The 21,200-nt window shown below is 47.6% G+C and overlaps 2 protein-coding genes across 2 annotated transcripts; both read left to right on the top strand.

The window, feature by feature from the left end:
- Window positions 1-1,751: 1,751 nt before the first annotated feature.
- LOC135889308 (olfactory receptor 51G2-like) lies at window positions 1,752-2,687 on the top strand. Its single transcript, XM_065417168.1, has one exon. It carries the CDS (start codon window positions 1,752-1,754, stop codon window positions 2,685-2,687), a length of 936 nt encoding a protein of 311 aa, XP_065273240.1.
- Window positions 2,688-19,795: 17,108 nt separating this feature from the next.
- Window positions 19,796-20,731, top strand: LOC135894696 (olfactory receptor 51G2-like). The gene has a single exon (XM_065422837.1). The coding sequence runs from the start codon at window positions 19,796-19,798 to the stop codon at window positions 20,729-20,731; it is 936 nt and encodes a 311-aa protein (XP_065278909.1).
- Window positions 20,732-21,200: the final 469 nt, after the last annotated feature.

The raw sequence follows: 21,200 nt of genomic DNA on the forward strand, positions 1-21,200 counted from the left end.
GCCAGACGTAGCCAGCAGCAACCAGAGCCAGTTTCAATATCTAGGGGTTCCTTTTCAATAATAAAACAAAGAAGAGGGCCGAGCCCTCATCCAGTAACCAGGGGACATTACACACCACTCCTGGGCACCTCTGAGAGTCAATACTTCCCTCTCATAAGCATAGAGTCCGAGTGAAGAAAAGAAACTTTTAATAAAATGAGAGAAGTCTCCCGACATTAATTAGGGAAAATGCCACAAGCAGGATTCATAATCCTAAAACTGTGTGCAGGACACGTCTTCTGCCTCGTGCTCTTGAGTTCTACAACCCAAGTTCCTTTACTGTGCCCACACCCCACTCATTGTGGTTGTCCTTGGTCAGTGAGGGCCTGGAGCTCAGAGGTGCATCATTCACCTACCACCTGCCATCTGATCACTTGCTCTGGCTGGCCACCCCGGCAGCCATGGCTCCTCTCTGCTGGCTGCCCCACCAGCCACTTGCTCCACTCTAGTCAGTTGACTGTCAGATACCTTCTGCTGCCACCTGCCTCTCTGCTGTGACCTCTGCAGGTCTATCTCTTAGTGACTGATAGCTCTTTGTGACTGTAAGCTTGTAGAAGGCTGGGCAGAAATGCTTTTCTACCACCAGTGATTGCAGCTCTTATTTCAGCACTTACAGTAAAAAAAAGGCTCCCAATGGAGTCTATTCAGCTCTATCTTTGAATGGTGGGTAGGAACAGATTAAACCATACCAGGGACCCTAAAAGAGAGCCCACAACTCCTGCTTGGGATACCTGTTCCCACCCCTCTTACTTTCACAGGGCTCTGTCATTCGAGCCCCTGGCTTAATGAGGTACTTTCAGCTGAAGGTGACCACCTCATTTGGGACAGGTTGAGCACACTTTTGCTCCCCTTTATTCATACAATAAAGACAACAACATTAATAACAGTATTTCACTACCCCTGCATTCAGTGCTAAGGGATTTGTACACCAGCCAAAGTTGAACACTTTGAGTAACACCTCTCTATCTACTGATATCTAGGGAGTGTATATGTGTTCATGTAAATACAGTTTGCTCCTCAAGTTTCTCGGGTCTTAGCGGGTCGGAATTGGGGTAGTGTGGACGGAATTTGACGTTATTGGCCTCCGGGAGCTATCCCACAGTGCTTCATTGTGACCGCTCTGGACAGCACTCTCAAATCAGATGCACTGACCAGGTAGACAGGAAAAGCCCCGCGAACGTTTGAATTTCATTTCCTGTTTGCACACAGTGCTCAAATAGGCTGTGGAACTCACAGTAAAAAGATATCACAGGGGCAAAGAGCTTAGCAGAATTCAAAGAGTGACGGGCTGATTATATGGAAATTCCAATTACAGTAGTGAGACTTTTTTTTTTTTTTAAAAAAGTCTTGTAAGGGCTCTAAACCTTCCTGGTTTATGTCACAAAATATGTTTAACTAGTGGGTGCCAGTGGAAAATTTTCCCTTTGAGCTGCCTATTGCAGGGTTTCTTCCACCTTCCACTGAAACATCTGGAGCTGGCCACTGGATACTGGGCTCGATGGACTGGAGGTCTGATCCAGTCTGGCAATGCCTATCTTCCTGTTGTTGCTGCAAATCCAAGACTATGTATTTGCTGATCTTCCTTGAACTCCTGGGAGTCTATAGATTTCCACTGAGAGCAGAAAAATGTCTCCTTAAATATCAGCTAGTCTCCTGTTCTTTTTCTTTTTAGGAAGGAGAGTTCAAAACTCCTGGGACCTGCCCAGTACATTATGTCTGCTGTCAATGACACAAAATTGAACTCTGCAGTGTTCCTTCTGACCGGGCTACCTGGGCAGGAAGATGTCCATCTCTGGATCTCTATCCCCTTCTGCTTAGTATATGTTCTTTCAATAGTAGGAAATTCACTCATTCTGTTCATTATAAAAACAGATCCAAGCCTCCATGAGCCCATGTACATTTTCCTTTCCATGTTGGCCATCACAGACCTTGGCATATCGATAACCACCATACCGACGATACTGGGCATATATTTGTTTAACTCTAGGGAGATCAGCCTTGATGCCTGTTTTGCCCAGCTGTTCTTCATCCACTCACTGTCATTCATTGAATCCTCCATTCTCTTGTTGATGGCCTTTGACTGCTTTGTCGCGATCTCTAACCCACTGAGATATGCTTCCATCTTAACTCTTCCAAGAATAGCAAAGATAGGACTGTTGTTTGTGTTAAGAGGCTTTGTCCTAACATTCCCACTCCCCTTTCTCTTGAAGCGGTTCCGATACTGTCGAGCCAATGTTCTCTCCCATTCCTACTGCCTGAACCAGGAGGTCATGAAGCTGGCTTGTTCAGATATCATAGTCAACAGCATCTATGGCTTGTTTATTACACTCTTAATGGTGGGGTTGGACTCGCTACTCTTCTTCCTCTCTTATGTGATGATCCTCAAAACAGTGCTGAAAGTCGCATCCCCCACAGAGTGCCTGAGGGCCCTGAACACCTGTGTCTCCCACCTCTGTGCTGTTGTACTCTTTTACACACCAGAGATCGGCTTGTATCTGTTTCACAGATTTGGGAAGGGCTCTCCTCCATTGCTTCAGATTCTCCTGGGCTACATCTACCTGCTGGTCCCACCTCTGATGAATCCAATTGTGTATAGCGTAAAAAGCAAACACCTTCGTGCAAGGATAATCAGGGTGTTTGTCAAGTGATGGGTCAGTTCATCACCCGGGTCCAGCGCTGGTTACATGGCAGATGAAAACCAGGGGTCACCTATTCCGTTCTGGACCCTTACATCCGAGATGACATAAGCAATTGATCTCCACTCTGTAGAGAGAGGCTAAGGCAGGATCTAAGGCCTGGAAAAATGGGATAGGTGCTGTTCCTGCTTCCTTGTGAGGGAGGACAGTGCACTTGGGGAAGGTGACCAAGGCAGACAGCAGCATTTACAAAATTACTATGTTCCTGGAGCGACTGGGAATGGTGGGGTGTTGGCCCATAAAGAGCTGTATCGGCTGTTGGAGCAGTCTCAATAGAGTCAATAAGGAGACGGGATGTGGATGTTGTTTAGCATTATAACTGGCCCATCACTGGCCCATCTCAGGTTAAACATCCAGGGGCCACGAAAAAAGGTGCCGAGCGGCTTTGGCAGTTTCAGTCCTGGCCCTTCCTGAGCGCTCTGGATGCTGTGTGATCCAGGGGGCTGCATCAGCTATTCAAGGGGCACAGACACCTACCCTCCCCTTACCCCCTTAGCCAAGTCCTAATGACTGAGTCATGTCAGAGACATGATTAAAGCCAGCACCCCAGGAGAAGCATTTCACACTGCCCCCCCACTCTGTTTGTGGCTCTGCACACAGCACACCTGCTGAACCCACTACTCATGTAGGCAGAGTTGAGCATGTGAGTGAGGGTCTGACACAAAGGAGTCCTGGTAAGAGACTAAGGCCCAGATTCCCGGGGGAGGGGGCAAGTGGGGCAATTTGCCCCAGGCCCCGGGTCCCACAGGGACCCCGCGGAGTGACTGAAGTGCCCCCCGCCGCCAAAATGCCGCCGAAGACCCGGACCGCCACCGGGTGAGTACAAGCGCTGCAGCTCCCCCGCTTTGCCCCAGACCTCCTGAATCCTCTGGGCGTCCTTGTTCTCCTCCCCTCCGTTTGCCCTGCTGCAGGGTTGAAATGGTCCTCAACTCCCCCACAGAGGCCCAGCTATCTCCTATCCCAGCCCAGCCCATTCAATGTAAGGTAACCACCTTTTCAAAAAGGAAAAGCAGATCATATGCAGGATCCACATCCCCGCATTGACCCCGTTCCTGCTCCTCTTCTTCCCCTGAGGCCCCTCCCTCTGCCCCATCCCTTCCCCCAAACCCCACCTCCTGCTCCTCCTCTTTATCTGAGCTCCGCCCCCTCTCCAGGCCCAAGTCCAGAGACCAGCTGCCCAAAGAGCTTCCCAGGGATCCAGAGCCACTGTATGGAGCCCCAGACCCTCCTCCTGCCATGGGCAAGTGGCTCGGGGCCCCGAGAGCAGCCCCCAGCCTGTGACTCTGCCCCCCAGGATGCATGCCTGTAGGGAAGTTGTAGAGTTTGAGGCTCCCCACAGAGGCCTGGGCTTCCAGGGCAGCTCTTACCACAGCCCAGCTCTGGTCTGGCCAGGTAGCAGAACCTCAGGGGTAATGGAGGAGCAGGGGAAGGGCCTAGTAGGAAGTGATGGGGACAGGGGTCCGGGTGTCAGGGGAAGAGATTGGGCAGCGGAAGTGGCAAGCCTGAACCCACGCTGACCCCAGCCAGCAGGGTGGCGGGGGGCTCTTGAGTAAAGGAGGAGGGTGGGGCTGGGGGTTAGGGGACATTGTGTTTTGGAGATGACTGAATAAATGCGACCCCACAAAGGGGGCTCTTGTTTTAAGTATCCCAGGCTGAGAGTCAGTTATTGCAAGGACCTTAGAGGGAATGGCAGGGCCTCTGCAGGGCCCAAGGAGTCACTCTGGGGTGGCCCCTGTGTGCAGGAACTTGGCCAGAGTGTGCCAGGCTCTTGGAATCTGTTACCTCTGGGTGGAATTCCACCCAACCCCAAGGCTGCTCTAAACTCTGCTGAAGCAGGGGGAGAACAAGCCATTGAATCAAACCTCTGTAACTGGCTCCTTGCTTTCCCCACTTGCTGAGTCCATCCGGGCCTGTCACCTCTCAGATGGCTGGAATGCTGCCTGTGGTCTGTGCATTGCTCTGTGACTCAACAGAGCTGGGTTTGATTCTTTTCCCCTGTGTGACCATGCGCCATTGGCTGTCTCTGAGCCTCTGCACAGGTGGGTAATAACTCTGCCCTGTCTCACAGTGGTGGTGGGAAGATATATACATTCAATGTGCTAATATTCTCTCACTAGGGAGCCACATGAGACCCTAAGATCAGGGTGTAACTCTACTTCCCATATTCTTCATAGAAATATTGTTATAAGATGATTATAGCATATCTAGGATGTATTTTATGCAAGATGAATCATGTAAGGTATCACTGGAAAGATTATGATTTACTGACTATGATTACCCTATTTGTATGCATGTATCATTTCTGTCTCTGAAGTTAGGAATATTGACTAGGTAACAATTACAACTGTGTTTACACCTGGAGAACACCCACCAGATATTATGCAATCAGCCTGGATGGGCCATTAGGGAGAAAAATAGGAGTTTGAACATGCTAATCTCCCACCTTCCTGAGAAGCTTCCTGGGATGCTGTTTTGACACTGCAGCTTCATGTGATCATATCACCTGGTACTGGACTCCTGTTAATATTTTTCCGAAAATAGGGGGTGGGGCTCAAACTGGGAAACAAAGCATTCCTGTCCTGTGTAAATCCTATATGTAACCCTTCTGCCCATCTGAGATGGCAGGAACAAGGGCCGGGTTCAGTATTTAGGGGTTCCGTTTCAATAACGCAATGCAAAACCGGCTCGAGCCCCCACCCAGTGACCTGGGACAATTACATACCACCCCCCTAGGCGCCTCTAAGAGGCAATACTTCCCCTCTCGCAAGCACGGAGTCTGAGTGTAACAGAAAATGTTTAATAACATGAGGTAAACGACATCAGCATTAAATTGGGAAAACACCACAAGCAGGATTCATAGCACAAACCATAAGCAAAAGACCACCCCCCAAAGTCCCAAAAGTCCAACACCCCAAAAGTCTCTTGAGTCCAGCAACCCCAAAATCACCCAAAAGTCCAACAACCCAAAAGTTTCTGTCCCTGGTCAGTGCAGCCCCAGAGTTCAAAAGCTTATCTGCAGAGTCTTAACCCCCCCCCCAGGTGGGAATGGGGGGAAGAAAGGGGCACACGGGGCATTAAGGGGCACCTTACGTGGTCTGAGGCCGACTGCCCCACCTCTCCATGGGGTTCTGCTGCAGCCTTCACCACAAGCTGCTTCACTCCACCAGCCGCTCCGCTCCCCCAGCCATCCCGCAAACTGCTCCACTCGCTGACCCGTGGGCCTCACCAACTGTCCCACAAACTGCTCAGCTCCGATAGCAATAAATCTTCAGGCTCCCCCACTAGTTAACACAGCACTCAGTGACTTCAGCTCTTAGTGATTTCAGTTCGTAGTAGGGGAGCCCCAGTGCTGGTGCACTATTGGCCCAAAGTGAATTCAGCATAGCAGCTTGCAATTAGACTCTTAATGGAATCAAAATTAGCTTTGCTATTCAACAGTGGAGAAAGCCCCTCGGCTACTGGTGTTTCAGGCTCTCAAAAGGGGTCCATACCATCAGGTACACTTACCTGTCCCCAGCCTCTCTCCATTCACTGGGGTTTGTAACCCATGCCCCTTGTCTAGCGAGTGCTACTTAGGTAATGGTGAGTCCCTCTGTTATACAACAGTTCCACTGGCCTTGATTCACAGAATCAGGGTAACAAAACTTTATTCTTCCTGCCCCAATAACAGAGAAACTGGGGATCCCACACCAGCCAAAGTAACCACTTTCAGTTGCTGTGGGCTTATGCTAGGCCGGTGGGTGTGCCTGTGCAAACAAGATCAGCCCCTGGAATTCTTTGCCACACTCGCCATAATTCACCACCAGATGTCAGGGTAGAGCTCATCCTGACTCTGCTTACATCCTCCCCCAGCCGAGAATTTGTCATCCCGACAAATCACACTCCCTATTATACAAACTCACTGGTTCCCTCCAAAGGGCCTCAGATAGCCCACTTTAGCTTCCACAAGCCTGTGTGCTAAACGTATTCATTCCTCACTAATCACCCCAGGTGCATCATAAGTCAACCGCTTTACTGGTCTTATTACCCTGTCTCATCTATTGAGAATCTCTGTTGACATGGTAGGGGGGGACAACCTCTTGATCGACGGATGGAGAGGTTTCCTTTGAGGGCCCCTCGGCTACTGGCATAGGTTCTTGCATTTCTAGTTCTAACAGTGGAGGGTCCAAAGTGCCCAGGACATCCTCCACCTGTATGTCTCCACTGTCCAATAACCTGTGTTTGTCATCACACGGGGGTCCCACCAGTGGCTCAGGGGTGTCAGGAATGGGCCTAAATACTTCTGCCATGGGGTTTAGGGCAGAAGAGGAGGAGCTCTCTTTTGATTCAGCTGATCGAGACTGAAATCTTGTCTCCATCCCAGCATACACCATGGTTGTGACTTCCTCCTCAGACTCACTCTCGGATGTGCTGCATAGGGGTAGGTTAGTTGCAGGGGGCCGGCTGTCCACGTTGGAGGGCGGCTTTGGTCCAGCACCTTCATTCTGCCCGGTTGACCTGTTGTGGCCCATCTCATAAGGGGTGCCTACCAATTCCCCCACAGGGAGTAAAAGGTTTCTATGCACTGTCTTTGTTTGCCCGGGACCCTCTTCGGGTTTGATCTTGTAGACTGGCAGGTCTCCTAGCTTTTCCATCACCAAGTAAGGTATTGCCTTCCATCTGTCAGCTATCTTGTGTTTGCCAGCAATACCCAAATTTCGCAGCAGGACTCTGTCCCCGGCTGGAGTTCTTGCAGACGTACCCTAGCATCATATTGATGTTTGTTGCGGTCTGCGTTCTTTTGAGCCGCAGATGTAGCTAAGTGATAAGCATCCCGCAGCTTTTCTCTTAGTCGGGATACATATTGCTGATGAGTTTCATAGCTATCTCCATCCTCTGATACACCAAAGCACAGGTCTATGGGTAATCTTGGTTCTCGCCCAAACATCAAGAGATACGGGGTGACTCCCGTAGTGTCGTTCTTTGTGGCGTTGTAGGCGTGCACCAGAAATGCGACATGTTGGCTCCAGGTTGCCTTCTGCTCTGGCCGCAAAGTCCCCAACATATCTAATAGGGTTCGGTTGAACCTCTCTGGCTGAGGATCATCTTGCAGGTGATAAGCCGTTGTTCTAGACTTTTTAATCCCCGCTATCCTCAGCACCTCCTTCAGAAGGTGACTCTCAAAGTCCTTCCCTTGAGCCGAGTGTATCCGGGCTGGGAATCCATTAACTGAGAAATATTTTTCCCACAGTACTCGAGTGACAGTGGTGGCCCTCTGATCACATGTGGGATATGTCTGCGCATATCGCGTATAATGGTCAGTCACTACTAGAATGTTCCCAATATTCCTCTTCTCTACTTCTAAAGACAAGAAATCAATGAATACCAGCTCCAGAGGTTTGTTGCTGGTGATGTTCTTCAGATATGCAGCCCTCGTGGGCAGAGTTTTCCTTTGAACACATCGAGCGCAGGTCTCACATTTCCTGTGAACATCTTCAGCCATCCGGGGCCAATAGAACCTACTACGAATACGTTCCAGGGTCCTCTCCATCCCTAAATGTCCAAAGTCATCATGCTGGGCCCTCATGGCCAGGGCTCTGTACTCTTTCGGCAGCACTAGTTGAGTCCGTTGCTTTTGTAAAGGGTCTGTGGTCACTCAGTGTAGCCCTCCCTGAATCAGTTTTAGTTTGGTCCATTCTCTCAATAGTAGTTTACCCTCCGGATTAGGTGGGACAACCGCAGCTGGGCTTCGCCCATCCCTTTTGGCAAGTAGTGTTTCACGAGTATCAATATCTTGCAGCTGGGCTTCCTGCCTGTCAGCCGCATTGAGCATGGGCAAAGGAGATTGGTCCAATGCAATATAGTTCACTGAAGCAGAAGGCACGCATTCAGGGGGCAGGCCCAAAGCTTCTGCAGCACATCCATGAAGGCTCTCATGGGCCTCTGGCTCTCGGCGACTCACACTGCAAATAGCTCTCACTCCATCTGTGGATATCACAGCAACTCCTGGTGCCTGTGGACGCCTGGACAATGCATCTGCATCTACATTGCTTCTCCCTGATCGGTACTGAATGCTGAAGTCATAGCTAGCCAAAGCGGCCACCCATCTTTGCCCTGTAGCATCCAGTTTAGCACTCGTTAACACATAGGTCAGTGGATTGTTGTCTCTCCACACCTGGAACTGAGCACCATACAAGTAAATAAATAAATCCTATCTTCTAGAACTGGAGGGAGTGCTGGACAGTTCTCTGTGCAGTGCAGGTCAATACAATTTTGGGTTTACACTCCTGATGGGGTGTGTATTTCAGTGCCGGGCAATTCCTGAGCTGAGGCTTTCTATGCAGAGCTGATTTCAGTATCTGTGGCTTTCTTCAGCTGGATGTGTCCCTACCCGTGTGTGTGTGCTGGAGGAGGCTTGAGGGCCTGGCTCAGCAGGACAGTGTAAGAGAGCCCAGGCTAGTGGAACAGGTGGGCTCAATGATACCCCAGTACATCAGGTGGCACCCCAGAGGAGGGAGAAGTCTGTCACACAGGGCTATCTCAGGGTTCCAAAGAGCAACACCTCTGACATTTGTCTATAAGAGGCTTCTTACCTTGTAACACGGACACAGCTGAGCACTATGGTGCCTGGCCCCAGGCTCAGACGAGTTTCAGCAAAGGCTCTTTCTACAAAAAAGGGCAAACAGATGGGAAGATGCTCCCAGAGACACAGGGAGCTGATTGCTCTGGTCAGAAGCACCCAAAGGGAAGCGACTGATGTGTCCCATCAGATATTCTTCGTGATAAGTGTTTAGCATAGATGGGATGTTGTTCCCAGCTCCAAGAGTGGGACAATTGTGAGATTCCCCCCAAGACAAGCTAGAACCTGGTTTAAAGGATAAAGAAACCATATATCCCAGTGTCAAAGCTGATTCCCCACTCTGGCACTGCAAGTGCAGAAGGTGGGGGCCTGCAAGGACTTTAAAAAATGAATACTTGCCACTCCAGACTTGACTTGTATTAAACTCCCAAGGTTACAGATCCCCCTGGCCTTGGTTAGTAGTGCTGCCACCACCAAGTGCAGAATCCCTTGGAGAGCCCAGGAAGGTGCAATTGGGAAACTCAAGCAGTTTCACCTCCCCTCTGGGCAAGAGCTGTGAAAAGGAAAAAGAAAAAGGAATCAGCTGTTGCTACCAGCTAACTGAAAAACAGGTACACAGACCTCTTAAGATACAGAAATCCAATTATGTTCCTAAAAAAGTTAAATGTTATTAAAAAAGATAGAAAGAAAACACATCTGGAAAATCAGACTGTTGCTAGATATTAAAAGAGCAACTGCAAGGATTAAACACCAAGAGTGGCTTTCTTGGGATCCAGCTTAAAGGTTACAAAACATCTGCGTTTAGCACAGAGGAATCCACAAGCCCAAAATAAAGAGATAAACCCAATCACGTATAACTAAACATTTCCTAATCTACGTACATATCTGGGGTTCCAAATGAGTAGTTTCTATGTATGATGCTGATGATTTTTCATACCTGGCCCAAGACTTACAGCATACCTACTGCTCTCTGTGTCTTTTCAGCCGGAAGAAAAACAACACAGACAAAGAGGAAGGTTTTTTTTCCAATTTTAAAAGTTTCTAGTCTTCCCATTGGATCTTTTGACCAGGTGCCAAGTCACTTCCTCTTACCTAAACATTTCAGTGAGACTTCTTAACCCTTTACAGGTAAGGCAAGTAGAGAACAGCTACTGAGAAGGATTTTTATAGCTAACTGACTGGTCGGGTGTCCATAAAAGGGGTGCTACCCCCCACCCCCGCTCATTTAGCACACCCAATTTTACTGTGACAATCCCAATTCTTCTTGGGTAACATATATACTTGTTCAGTGCCAATCAGCATTCAGAGTAGCAACTTTTTCAAGTTGCATCCAAGATAAAGATCCACCCAGGACAATGATTCATGGAATTTAAGGCCAGAAAGAACCATTAGATAATCCAGTCTGACCTCCTGTATATCACAGGCTGCAGAATTTCACCCAGTTACCCCTGTATCCAGCCCAATGACTTGTATTTGACTAATGCATAACTTGTGTTCCTCTAAAGCATATCTTCCAGGAAGGCATCCAGTCTTCATTTGGAAGTATCAGGAGACTCCACCAACTTCCTTGGCTGTTTGTTCCACTGGTTAAGCACCCTCACTGTTAAAAATGTGTGCCTCATTTCCAAATTTAATTTGACTGGCTTCAGTTTCCAGCCATTGGTTCTTGTTATACCTTTCCCTTCTAGATTAAAGAGCCCATTAGTACCTGGTATTGTGTCCCTGTGACGGTGCTTGTACACTATGATCAAGTCAGCTCTCAGTGTTTTGCAGATTTAGCTCTTCAAGTCTCTCACTGTCCAGCATTTTCTTCAGCCCCCCAATCATTTTGTGGCTTTTTTCTGCACTCTCTCCAATTTTTCAATCTGGGCACCGGATCTAGATTCAGTATTCCAACATTGGTCTCACAAATGCTGTATACAGAAGTGAGATTACAACCTACCTTCTACTCACTACACCCCTGTTTATACAGTCAAGGATAAGTTGCAATCAACAAAGGAGGAGAAAGACTGGGGTGTATTTGTCAGTCCCAGGAATCAGGATGACTGTGAGCTACCAATGTGATGCAGCAGTGAACAAGGCACATAAGATCCTAGAATGTGTCAGGCAAGATAGGGCAATATTAATATCCTTATAGAAGGTGCTGATGGGACCTACTCTGGCAAACTGTGTAAGATTCTGGTCACTCGTATTCAAGAAAGAAGAATTCAGACTGGACCAGGTGAGGAGAAGGGCTCCTAGGATGGGCAGGGGAATGGAGGGCCTGTCTTACGTGGAGACTGAAAGAGCTTGGCTGGTTTAGCCTAACAAAATGCAGGTTGAGTGGGGATTGGATTGCTCTATAAATATGTGATGTGAGGTGTCTATGGAAAAGTTATGGTTTGGTGACTATAATTATTCCATTTGTATGAATATGTATAATTTTTGTATATGGAGTTATTCATATTGACCATGTATCTGTATTTCAAATGTGCTTGCATCTGGGTAACACACACAAAGCTTTGCTCACAGTCTGCCAGCACACTGTGAATAGCCTATTCCAATTGAATGACCCATCAACAAAGACAATGGGCCATGGGGAAAGCTTGTCTTCGCCTGATGAACTGTCCTGGGACATTCATTCAGCCCATGAATAATGGCTGCCATGACTCATGGAAGCATGCAAGGGCATTTGACTAGATCACATGATACTGAATGCCATTTGGTTCCTGTATTTTTTCATAAACTGGGCTGGGATCTTGGTTTGGAACAAAGGGGTTCTGGTCATATAGTCACTGGGTGGGGAACCTGAACTCTTCCCAACACCCCTTGGCGATGAGGCCTGTCATTAGCACAGCCCCCTTTGACAAGGGAGTTCTGGGCCCCTCCTGCAGCTTGGCAGCAATAGGGGGAATCAGGACGTTCTTTCCGAGAGAGAAGGATCTGGAGAATGTTGCCTGGCCTAACAGAGCCCTGCTGGACTGTCCCTCACTCTGATCCTGACCCTCACCCCATCCATGAGCACTGAGAGCCGCTCTAGCGCTGGAGATAGACTTCACACCCTGCATCCAAATGTCCATCATCACCAAGCTTGGGGGTAGCTGGATCTGGGGTAGGGGTTGTTTGGGTCCAATAGAAAGTTAGGCACAGGCACTTGGAGCTGGGCTTGGGTTACAACCCTTTCTATTAAGAATCTGCATGGCCTTGTGTTAAGGCTGTATCCCTACTTTGAACTTTAGGGTACAAATGTAGGGGCCTGCATGAAAACTGCTAAGCTTATCTACCAGCTTAGCTCTGGTCCGCTGCCACCATCTTAAGAATTCCCTCCCTGGGAAGCCTTGAGAAACCTTTCACCAATTCCCTGGTGAATACAGATCCAAACTTCTTGGATTTTAAACAAGGAGAAATTGACCCTTCCCCCCTCCTTCCTTTCACCAACTCCTGGTGAATACAGATCCAAACCCCCTTTGGATCTTAAAACAAGGAGAAATCAATCAGGTTCTTAAAAAGAAGGCTTTTAATTAAAGCAAAAGGTAAAAATCATCTCTGCAAAATCAGTATGGAAAATAACTTTACAGGGTAATCAAACTTAAAGAGCTCAGAGGAATCCCCTCTGTCTTAGGTTCAAAGTATAGCAAACAAGATAAGCACTCTGGTAAAAGGTACATTTACAAGTTGAGAAAACAAAGTAAATCTAAGACGCCTTGCCTGGCTTTTACTTACAATTTTGAAATAAGAGAGACTTGTTTAGAAAGATGGGGAGAACCTGGATTGATGTCTGGTCCCTCTGAGTCCCAAGAGCGAACAACCCCTTAAACAAAGGACACACACAAAAGCCTTTCCCCCCCCAAGATTTGAAAGTATCTTGTCCCCTTATTGGTCCTTGGGGTCAGGTGTCAGCCAGGTTACCCGAGCTTCTTAACCCTTTACAGGTAAAAGGATTTGGAGTCTCTGGCTAGGAGGGATTCCATAGCACTGTACACAGGAGAGCTGTCACCCTTCCCTTTATAGTTATGACACCTTGCTTAGCTGGTGTGTGCATGTCTTATGCCTGAGGAAGAGGAGGAGACCCTTTGAACTGTTACTCAGGAACCAGTGACTCTGCGAGCTCATCACTGTTATGTCCGGCTGTCTGTGGTGTAACCCTGTTCCTTACAACAGGAGGCTCTGTAGCCCATTGCAGAGGGAAACAGTGTATCTGCCATAGATGGACTGTGTGACTAGAAATGTCCACTAACTAACCCTCAGTACTCTGATTTGTGGGTGCAGCCAGCAGTGCCAGCTCCTGGGATTTTATTGGGAGTCTCACACTATTTCCTGTCTTTCTTAAAGCCCCAGCTTCAGGAATCAAGACACTACTCAGGAACCTAAGCTTTCAGTTTTCTTTAAAATGTTTCTTTTTAAAAAGTGAGTTGCAGAAAAGCTAGAAAACCTGAAGCAGATGCACCGCAAAGGCTGAGAAAACAAAGGCACATGAAAATGACCCCCCACATTCATGTATTTTAAAATCCCATTATTTTTAAACTTATCTCATGATTTTTGGGGGTGTGACTCATACTTGTTGAATAGGGCTGAGCGATACTGCATACCTAGTTCAACAGATACTCTCTCATTCAGCCACAAGGTGCTGGGCTCAACCCCAGAATTTGCTGAGTGAAATTCCCTGGTCTGTGTTTTGCAGAAACTCAGTACAGATGTCAGCAATAGACCTTTCTGTCCCTAATATCTGTGAACATGGGTACACAAAATCTGACATGTCCCAACTCACTGGACAATGGAAAATATTCTCCTTGACCCTTCTCGGTCTCTCATTTCCCTGCTGTAATAATGCCAATATTTTTCTTGGCAGTGAACAAGTCAAAAAGAAATGTGTCATCTATCGCCCAATGAGCTCTTGAGTGCCTTCAGCTTCCAGGACTGGTGCACTGTACTGGGAAATATTTGCAGACTGTGCAGCCCCTGGAAAGAGAGGCACCAACTATGTGATATCCGCGGGGGTGCAGGACCCCCGCTCCACCACAGGCCCAGGCCCCACTCTGCCCCCATCTTGCCTCTTTCCACCTCCTCCTCTGAAACTAACCCCACCCTCGCTCCACCTTTTCTTTTTTAAATTATCAGTTTCTTCCAAAACCTCTTTGATGGGTAGTCACCCCCGGAGTGCAAACTGGGATTCCATGGAACCCCTAACCATTCAGCTGGGCTGGCCTCTCTCACACTGACCTGCTGCTGACATAGCCAGCCTCTCCAGGCCCCGTTATCACCCAACACAACAACAGGTGGCACCACACACCGGACTGAGTTACCTGAGTGCTTAACCTAAGCCACTCAAGGACAAACAGGAGACAACAACCAATTTCCCACCTACCCAGCCTTAGAGTTTTGCAGGAGTATAAATCCAGAATTATACCGTCTTGCACTGCACAGGGATCTGTACAATGCAAACTCATTGATATAAGTCAGCTTCCCCTAGATTGTTTACAGAGCTGACATTTTGGATCCCCAAAAGAAATTGGAGGCTTTTCATCTGCCTCTCCCTTGTAACAAAAACAAAGGTTGCACTGACTGAGTCTATGGCTGAACTTTGGGAATGGAAAGGTCGAAAACTCCCGACCAGTCTATGGCTTGGCCAATGTCTCCATCAGTTACTCTAACCAGCCTTCCCATCTCTGTCCAGCCCCTTCCACCCTGTACAACGCCCCTTCAGCAGATCCTGCGGGCAGTGGCTACTGTGACAGGCCCAGGTAGAACATTTTGGATGAACCTGTGCTAACAGTGAGCTAGAGCAGTTGCAGAGGCACAGAGATTGTGGGTGGGCCGAGCTACCAGTGGCTCATTGAGATCTGTGCATAACTATGGGGATCCAGGGGCACTGGGTCCCCTTTTTATTCCTCCAGGAGAGGGGAAGGAACCTCTGGTAATGGAATGATCCGAGGCAAATTCCCCTGTATGGAGCCTTGTGGAATCTCCCTTCTCCAGCCAGAACCCTGGGTTTACAGTGCAGGGAAAGGGGCTGCTGGGGAGAAATCAGGTCCTATATTATTATCATTATTATTTATTATTTATTTTATTTCAGCAAGATCACAGCTGTGACAGCATCATTTTTTCCACTTGGCTGCACCCAAGGCAGCCATGTGATTAATTGGAATCATACGAACAGTGATGACAAGCCTGGATACTATGAATAGAGCCTGCAGCAGGGCTGGCGCTGCAGTAAGATTGGTTAGAATCACCATGCATCCCCTGTGATTTGGCCTCCTGCAGTTTGCCATTGGCTGTGACAGCAGTTAGAGCTGGTGCACACTAAGCCAAGCAGCTGAGGTTCCCTGATGGCTGAGACGACCCCAAGGGAATGTGCAGGCATGCTTCATAAAGACACTTGCCTCCCTATCTGAACAGATACTGCCTGCTGCCTGTGCAACCTCTCCAATGTCTCCTTGACAGTTATGGTAAAGACAGCTGGTGTCAGCAGATCCCCTTCTAGCAGGAATTGGGTACGTTGGCAGGTTTCACTATCTTTAAAATGTGAAGTGAAGGGGAAACGCTGCAAACTGTTTCCATTTGCAGATGTTTTGTGCAGCGGCAGAGGACTCAGCTGGGCTGTCGGGGTGACTCAGTGATGGGGCTGAAGGGCAGGCAGCACTAGGTAGCTTCGGAACTCCTCCGCTACATCTGCCCATGCTCCTCTCTGATGGCCCTAGTCAGGATTTCTCAAGGGCTCCCATTTCTAGAGGTGCCGTGTGCTCTGGGCCTGATCCTGCCAGGGGCCGAGCAAGAGGAAACCACAGGGAATGTCAGTGACTAGTTCCCAAATCACCTCAGATTTATTTGCTCCTGGAAATTTAATCAGCAAATGTATTTCCAGTGATTTTCTTCTCCAGCTTAATTGTGAATGCAGGAGTTCAGAGCTGCGTTGCTCTGTCTTAACAGATTCGATGAGGCAAATTTCTGTTTTCTGACTGGCTGAGGGCTCCAACACTTCTAGCTTGTAGATACCCCTCACAGTTATGGGTCTACCGGCATCTCTGCCCCCTCTCTGGTCTCCAAGTGCCAGATGTCAGGCCCTGTACCCTGCCCTCTCATGGGGTGAAATCAATCCATTCTCCCACCCTCAGACTGGGCTCTGGGCTACAGCACACTGCGCGATGACTCTGGTTGCCCAATAGGTCCAAGTGGGTTCGGCACCTGTGTTTCTTCCTTCTGGGAGTCTGTGACTAGTGGTGAGACGAGTGACAAGCCAGCCTTCTTGAACCAAAATACTGTTTAATCTGAATATTAGGAATAAAGCGTAACATGGGAGAATAGGAGGGTTTTCAAACAACAGTCTGTACACGTCTCTGAGCCCTCCCACTCTGATAGGGACCCAGGCAGGCTGAGTGCCTTCAGACGTCCCCAGCAGTGTCTGTGCCTGTCAGTCTGAAGAGATTATTAGCAACAGCTGCCCCAGCTCTGGACAGACTAACAGAACTGCCAAAACAAGCTGTGTGATGTGCCTGGAGCCCGGAAATAGAGTCTCCCAGCTTGTAGCTCTGGTGCTGTCTCTCGACCTCTGTCAAGGCTGCTTCCCCACTCTGAACTTTAGGGTACAAATGTGGGGGCCTGCATGAAAACTTCCAAGCTTAACTACCAGCTTAGATCTTGTCCACTGCCACCACTCCCAATGTGCTAATTCCCTTCCCTGGGTAGCCTTGAGAGACTCTTCACCAATTCCCTGGTGAATACAGATCCAAACCCCTTGGATCTTAAAACAAAGAGAAATTAACCATCCCCCCTCCTCCCTTCCACCAACTCCTGGTGGATCAAGATCCAACCCCCTTGGATCTAAAACAAGGAAAAATCAATCAGGTTCTTAAAAAGAAGGCTTTTAATTAAAGAAAAAGGTAAAAATCATCTCAGTAAAATCAAGATGGAAAATAACTTTACAGGGTAATCAAACTTAAAGAGCCCAGAGGACCCCCCTCTAGCCTTAGGTTCAAAGTTACAGCAAACAGAGGTAAACACCCTAGTAAAAGGTACATTTACATGTTGAGAAAACAAAGGTAAACTAACACGCCTTGCCTGGCTGTTTACTTACAAGTTGGAAATATGAGAGACTTGTTCAGAAAGATTTGGAGAGCCTGGATTGATGTCTGGTCCCTCTTAGTTCCAAGAGCGAACAACCCCCAAAACAAAGATCACAAACAAAAGCCTCCCCCCCCCAAGGTTTGAAAGTATCTTGTCCCCTTATTGGTCCTTTGGGTCAGGTGTCAGCCAGGTTACCTGAGCTTCTTAACCCTTTACAGGTAAAAGGATTTTGGAGTCTCTGGCCAGGAGGGATTTTATAGTACTGTACACCGGAGGGCTGTTACCCTTCCCTTTATAGTTATGACAACCTCCCTGGGGTGCTGACTGAGCGATGGCTTTCCTTGAACTGTTGTTTCCCTTCCTGATTGTTTTCCAGCAGCCTGATGTTAAACTAAGATGAGCCATAACATCATAACAATACAATCATAATATCAACATCCCAATAGTTAATCCAATATAGCTCTATAGCAAACATCCCAAGAACTGGGTTTTACATACACATTCATTATGTTGTTCCCAGATGCTATGGAGACAGAGAAAGAGCAAGTTCCATTTCCATGAATACTCCATGTCTGTCACGATGCTGTTCCCAGATGATACGTATTTTATGAACACAGGACATAGACAGTGAAAGAGCGAGAGAGAGAGAGCAATAGACTACTTTCCTGTGAGATATGCAGTTGTATTTCCATGTATACTCATGCACTTGACTTTGAAATCCACTTCCTGCAAACCTTCATTGTGACTGAATAACAGGTGCTGGGGTCACTATGTACTAGAGAGTGAGAACTCAGGGAATTAATATTTTCTATTCTGATCCCAATGCCTGTTATCACTCCGGATACAGGCTGCAGACTGACAGAACAGAACGTGAGAGAAACCAGTCAGCTATTAACCCAGGGACAGAGGAGCTACTAGACTTTTGTTTGCCAACAAGCTACAGCATGAGGGCTGAGACACATATACAAATATTACAAACCAAACTTTCATGAGGTATATCAAAAGCCAGCAGCAGAGTTGTTGGAATCTCTATAGGAAGGAGCAGTGGTAACTTTACTGCGTAATGGTTTTGGCTTTAGATAGTATGTCAAAAGTGCTCCTCATACTGTTTGCAAAGGGTTTCTGCTATTAACTCTTTGTACAGTGAACAGTTGTATGATACTGTCTCCTAGTAACTAACCAGAAGCTGTCTCTAACACTTACATTCAGCGTCATGAACACAAACCCTCGGCAATGCATGTAAAAGACTTTCCAAAAGGTCATGAGAGAACAGAACCGCTGGTCTGTGTTTCAGCAGAGTAGAGCTCAGGTGCAGGAAATGGGAGTGCAATAGTGGTTTATGTAATTTACACCAAACATCTCTTACATGAGCATGGCTGAAGTAACTTGCACACACACCTGGACATTAGTGCAACACCAGTGTTTGAAGTATTCACCCATTTGTGATGCCAACACCTCCTCCACCCAGCTGAAGTAACTGTCTCTGTTAGCCTGTAACTTGCCTGATATCTACAAACCCTTGCATGGCAAAAAGATGCAGGTACTGGGAGGATGAAGAGAAGCCTGTAGGATGATTGAACTCTCTGGATTCCATCAACATTCGCCAATTAAAGCACTCAGCTTGTCTTGGAGGAATTCTTGGGGGTCAGAATGTATAACCAGGGGCATTTGGTAGTGCAAAGTTAATGGAGCCTTTTTCTGATTGAATTTATGCATGTGAATCTGGAGTTACACTGTTGAAGTTAATGTTATTGAATTAAGCACCTGGCCCTAAGAATTTATCCCAAAAAAACTGCAAAGGGGCAAGTGGCATAATTTAGACTCTAAGAAGTGGAGAAAATAAAAATATGTTTAACGAAGCAATGAAACACATTTATAAATAGCTTGAATGCAGGACACACAAATACCATTTTCACCATGCACTTGCCATGCGTTTACCCACATGTTGTGATACAAAGGGCCACACTTGGAAAGTGGAAGGCCAGAAATCGAGTCTCTGTGAAGGTCACAATTGTCAAATCATACAGTGCTCAAGTAGTCTGTGGAACTCGCACTTAAATCTAATTACAGCAGTGACAATTTTTTTAAAAATAAGTCCTGGAAGGGCTCTAAACCTTCCTGACTTACACCACAAATAATGTTTAAATACTGGGTCTCGGGGGAAAACTTTCCCTTGGAGCAGGTTATTTCATAGCTCCCAATTGCAGGGCTTCTTCCACCTTCATCTGAAGCATCTGGAACCGGCCACTGGATCCTGGGCTAGATGAACTACAGGCCTGATCCCGACTGGCAGTGCCTATCTTCCTATCGATGTTGTTCTTGCATATATTCCTTGATCTCCTAGAAGTCTCTAGACCTGCACAGAGAGCAGAAAGATGTCTCATTAAACATCATCTAGTTTCCTTTTCTTTTTCCTTTCAGGAAGGAAAGTTGAAAACTCCTCGGATCTGCCCATTACATTATGTCAGCTGTCAATGACACCAAATTAAATTCTGCTGTGTTCCTTCTCACCGGGATACCTGGGCAGGAAGACGTCCATCTCTGGATCTCTATCCCCTTCTGCTTAGTGTATATTATTTCAATAGTAGGAAATTCAGTCATTCTGTTCATTATAAAAACAGATCCAAGCCTCCATGAGCCCATGTACATTTTCCTTTCCATGTTGGCTGTCACAGACCTTGGCTTATCGATAACCACCATACCTACGACACTGGCTATATTCTTGTTTAACTCTAGGGAGATCAGCCTCAATTCCTGTTTAGCCCAGCTGTTCTTCATCCCCTTGCTTCAATGCACTGAATCCGCCGTGCTCTTGTTGATGGCCTTTGACCGCTTCATCGCAATCTCTAACCCACTGAGATATACTTCCATCTTAACCCTGCCAAGAATAGCAAAGATGGGACTGGCGTTTGTGCTAAGAGGGGTGGCCGTAATATTCCCATTCCCCTTTCTCCTGAAACGGTTCCGATACTGTCGAGCCAATGTCCTCTCCCATTCCTACTGCATGCATCGGGAGGTCATGAACATGGCTTGTTCAGATATCACAGTCAGCTACATCTATGGCTTGTTTGCTAAACTCTTAACGATGGGGTTGGACTCGCTGCTCATCTTCCTCTCTTATGTGATGATCCTCAAAACGGTGCTTAGTGTCGTGTCACACACAGAGTGCCTCAGGGCCCTGAACACCTGCATTTCCCACCTCTGCGCTGTCCTGCTGTTCTACACACCAGACATCAGCCTGTCTGTGATACACAGATTCTGGAATAGTTCTTCCCCCTTGCTTCGTATTATCCTGAACTACATCTCCCTGCTGGTCCCACCCCTGATGAACCCAATTGTGTACAGCGTGAAAAGCAAACACCTTCGTGCGAGGTTCATCAGGGTGTTCATCAAGTAAAAGTTCAGTTCATCACCCAGCTCCAGCAGTGGTTACATGGGAGACGAAAAACATGGGCCTCTTATTCCATCATGCACCCTTACATCTGAGATGACATGAGCTACTTATCTCCTCACAGTAGAGAGAGGTTTTCACATGGTCTAAGGCCTGGAGCAATGGGAGAGCGGCTGGTGAGGGAGGACAGTGAACTGGGGGAAGGAGACCAAGTCAGGCTGCAGCATCTACAATGTGACTGTTTTCATGGAGAGACAGGGGACTGATGAGATGTTGGCCCATAAGGAGCCGTATTTGTGGCTGCTCCGACCTCAGAATTCCTCTTGAGACAGTCAATAAAGAGAAGGGATGTGGATGATGTTTCCGAATATACTTGGCTTGTCCCTGTCCCGTCTCTGGCTAAACATCCCCAGGCCATAAATAAAGCTGCAGAGCTGTTGTGCAGTCACAGTCCTGGCTCTTCCTGAGCACTCTG

The sequence above is a fragment of the Emys orbicularis genome, chromosome 1, assembly GCF_028017835.1.
Source record: "Emys orbicularis isolate rEmyOrb1 chromosome 1, rEmyOrb1.hap1, whole genome shotgun sequence".
NCBI classification, from domain to species: domain Eukaryota; kingdom Metazoa; phylum Chordata; order Testudines; family Emydidae; genus Emys; species Emys orbicularis.

Coding starts and splice junctions, on each gene's coding strand:
- LOC135889308 (XM_065417168.1), top strand. CDS start 1,752: ATGTCTGCTGTCAATGACACAAAATTGAACTCTGCAGTGTTCCTTCTG.
- LOC135894696 (XM_065422837.1), top strand. CDS start 19,796: ATGTCAGCTGTCAATGACACCAAATTAAATTCTGCTGTGTTCCTTCTC.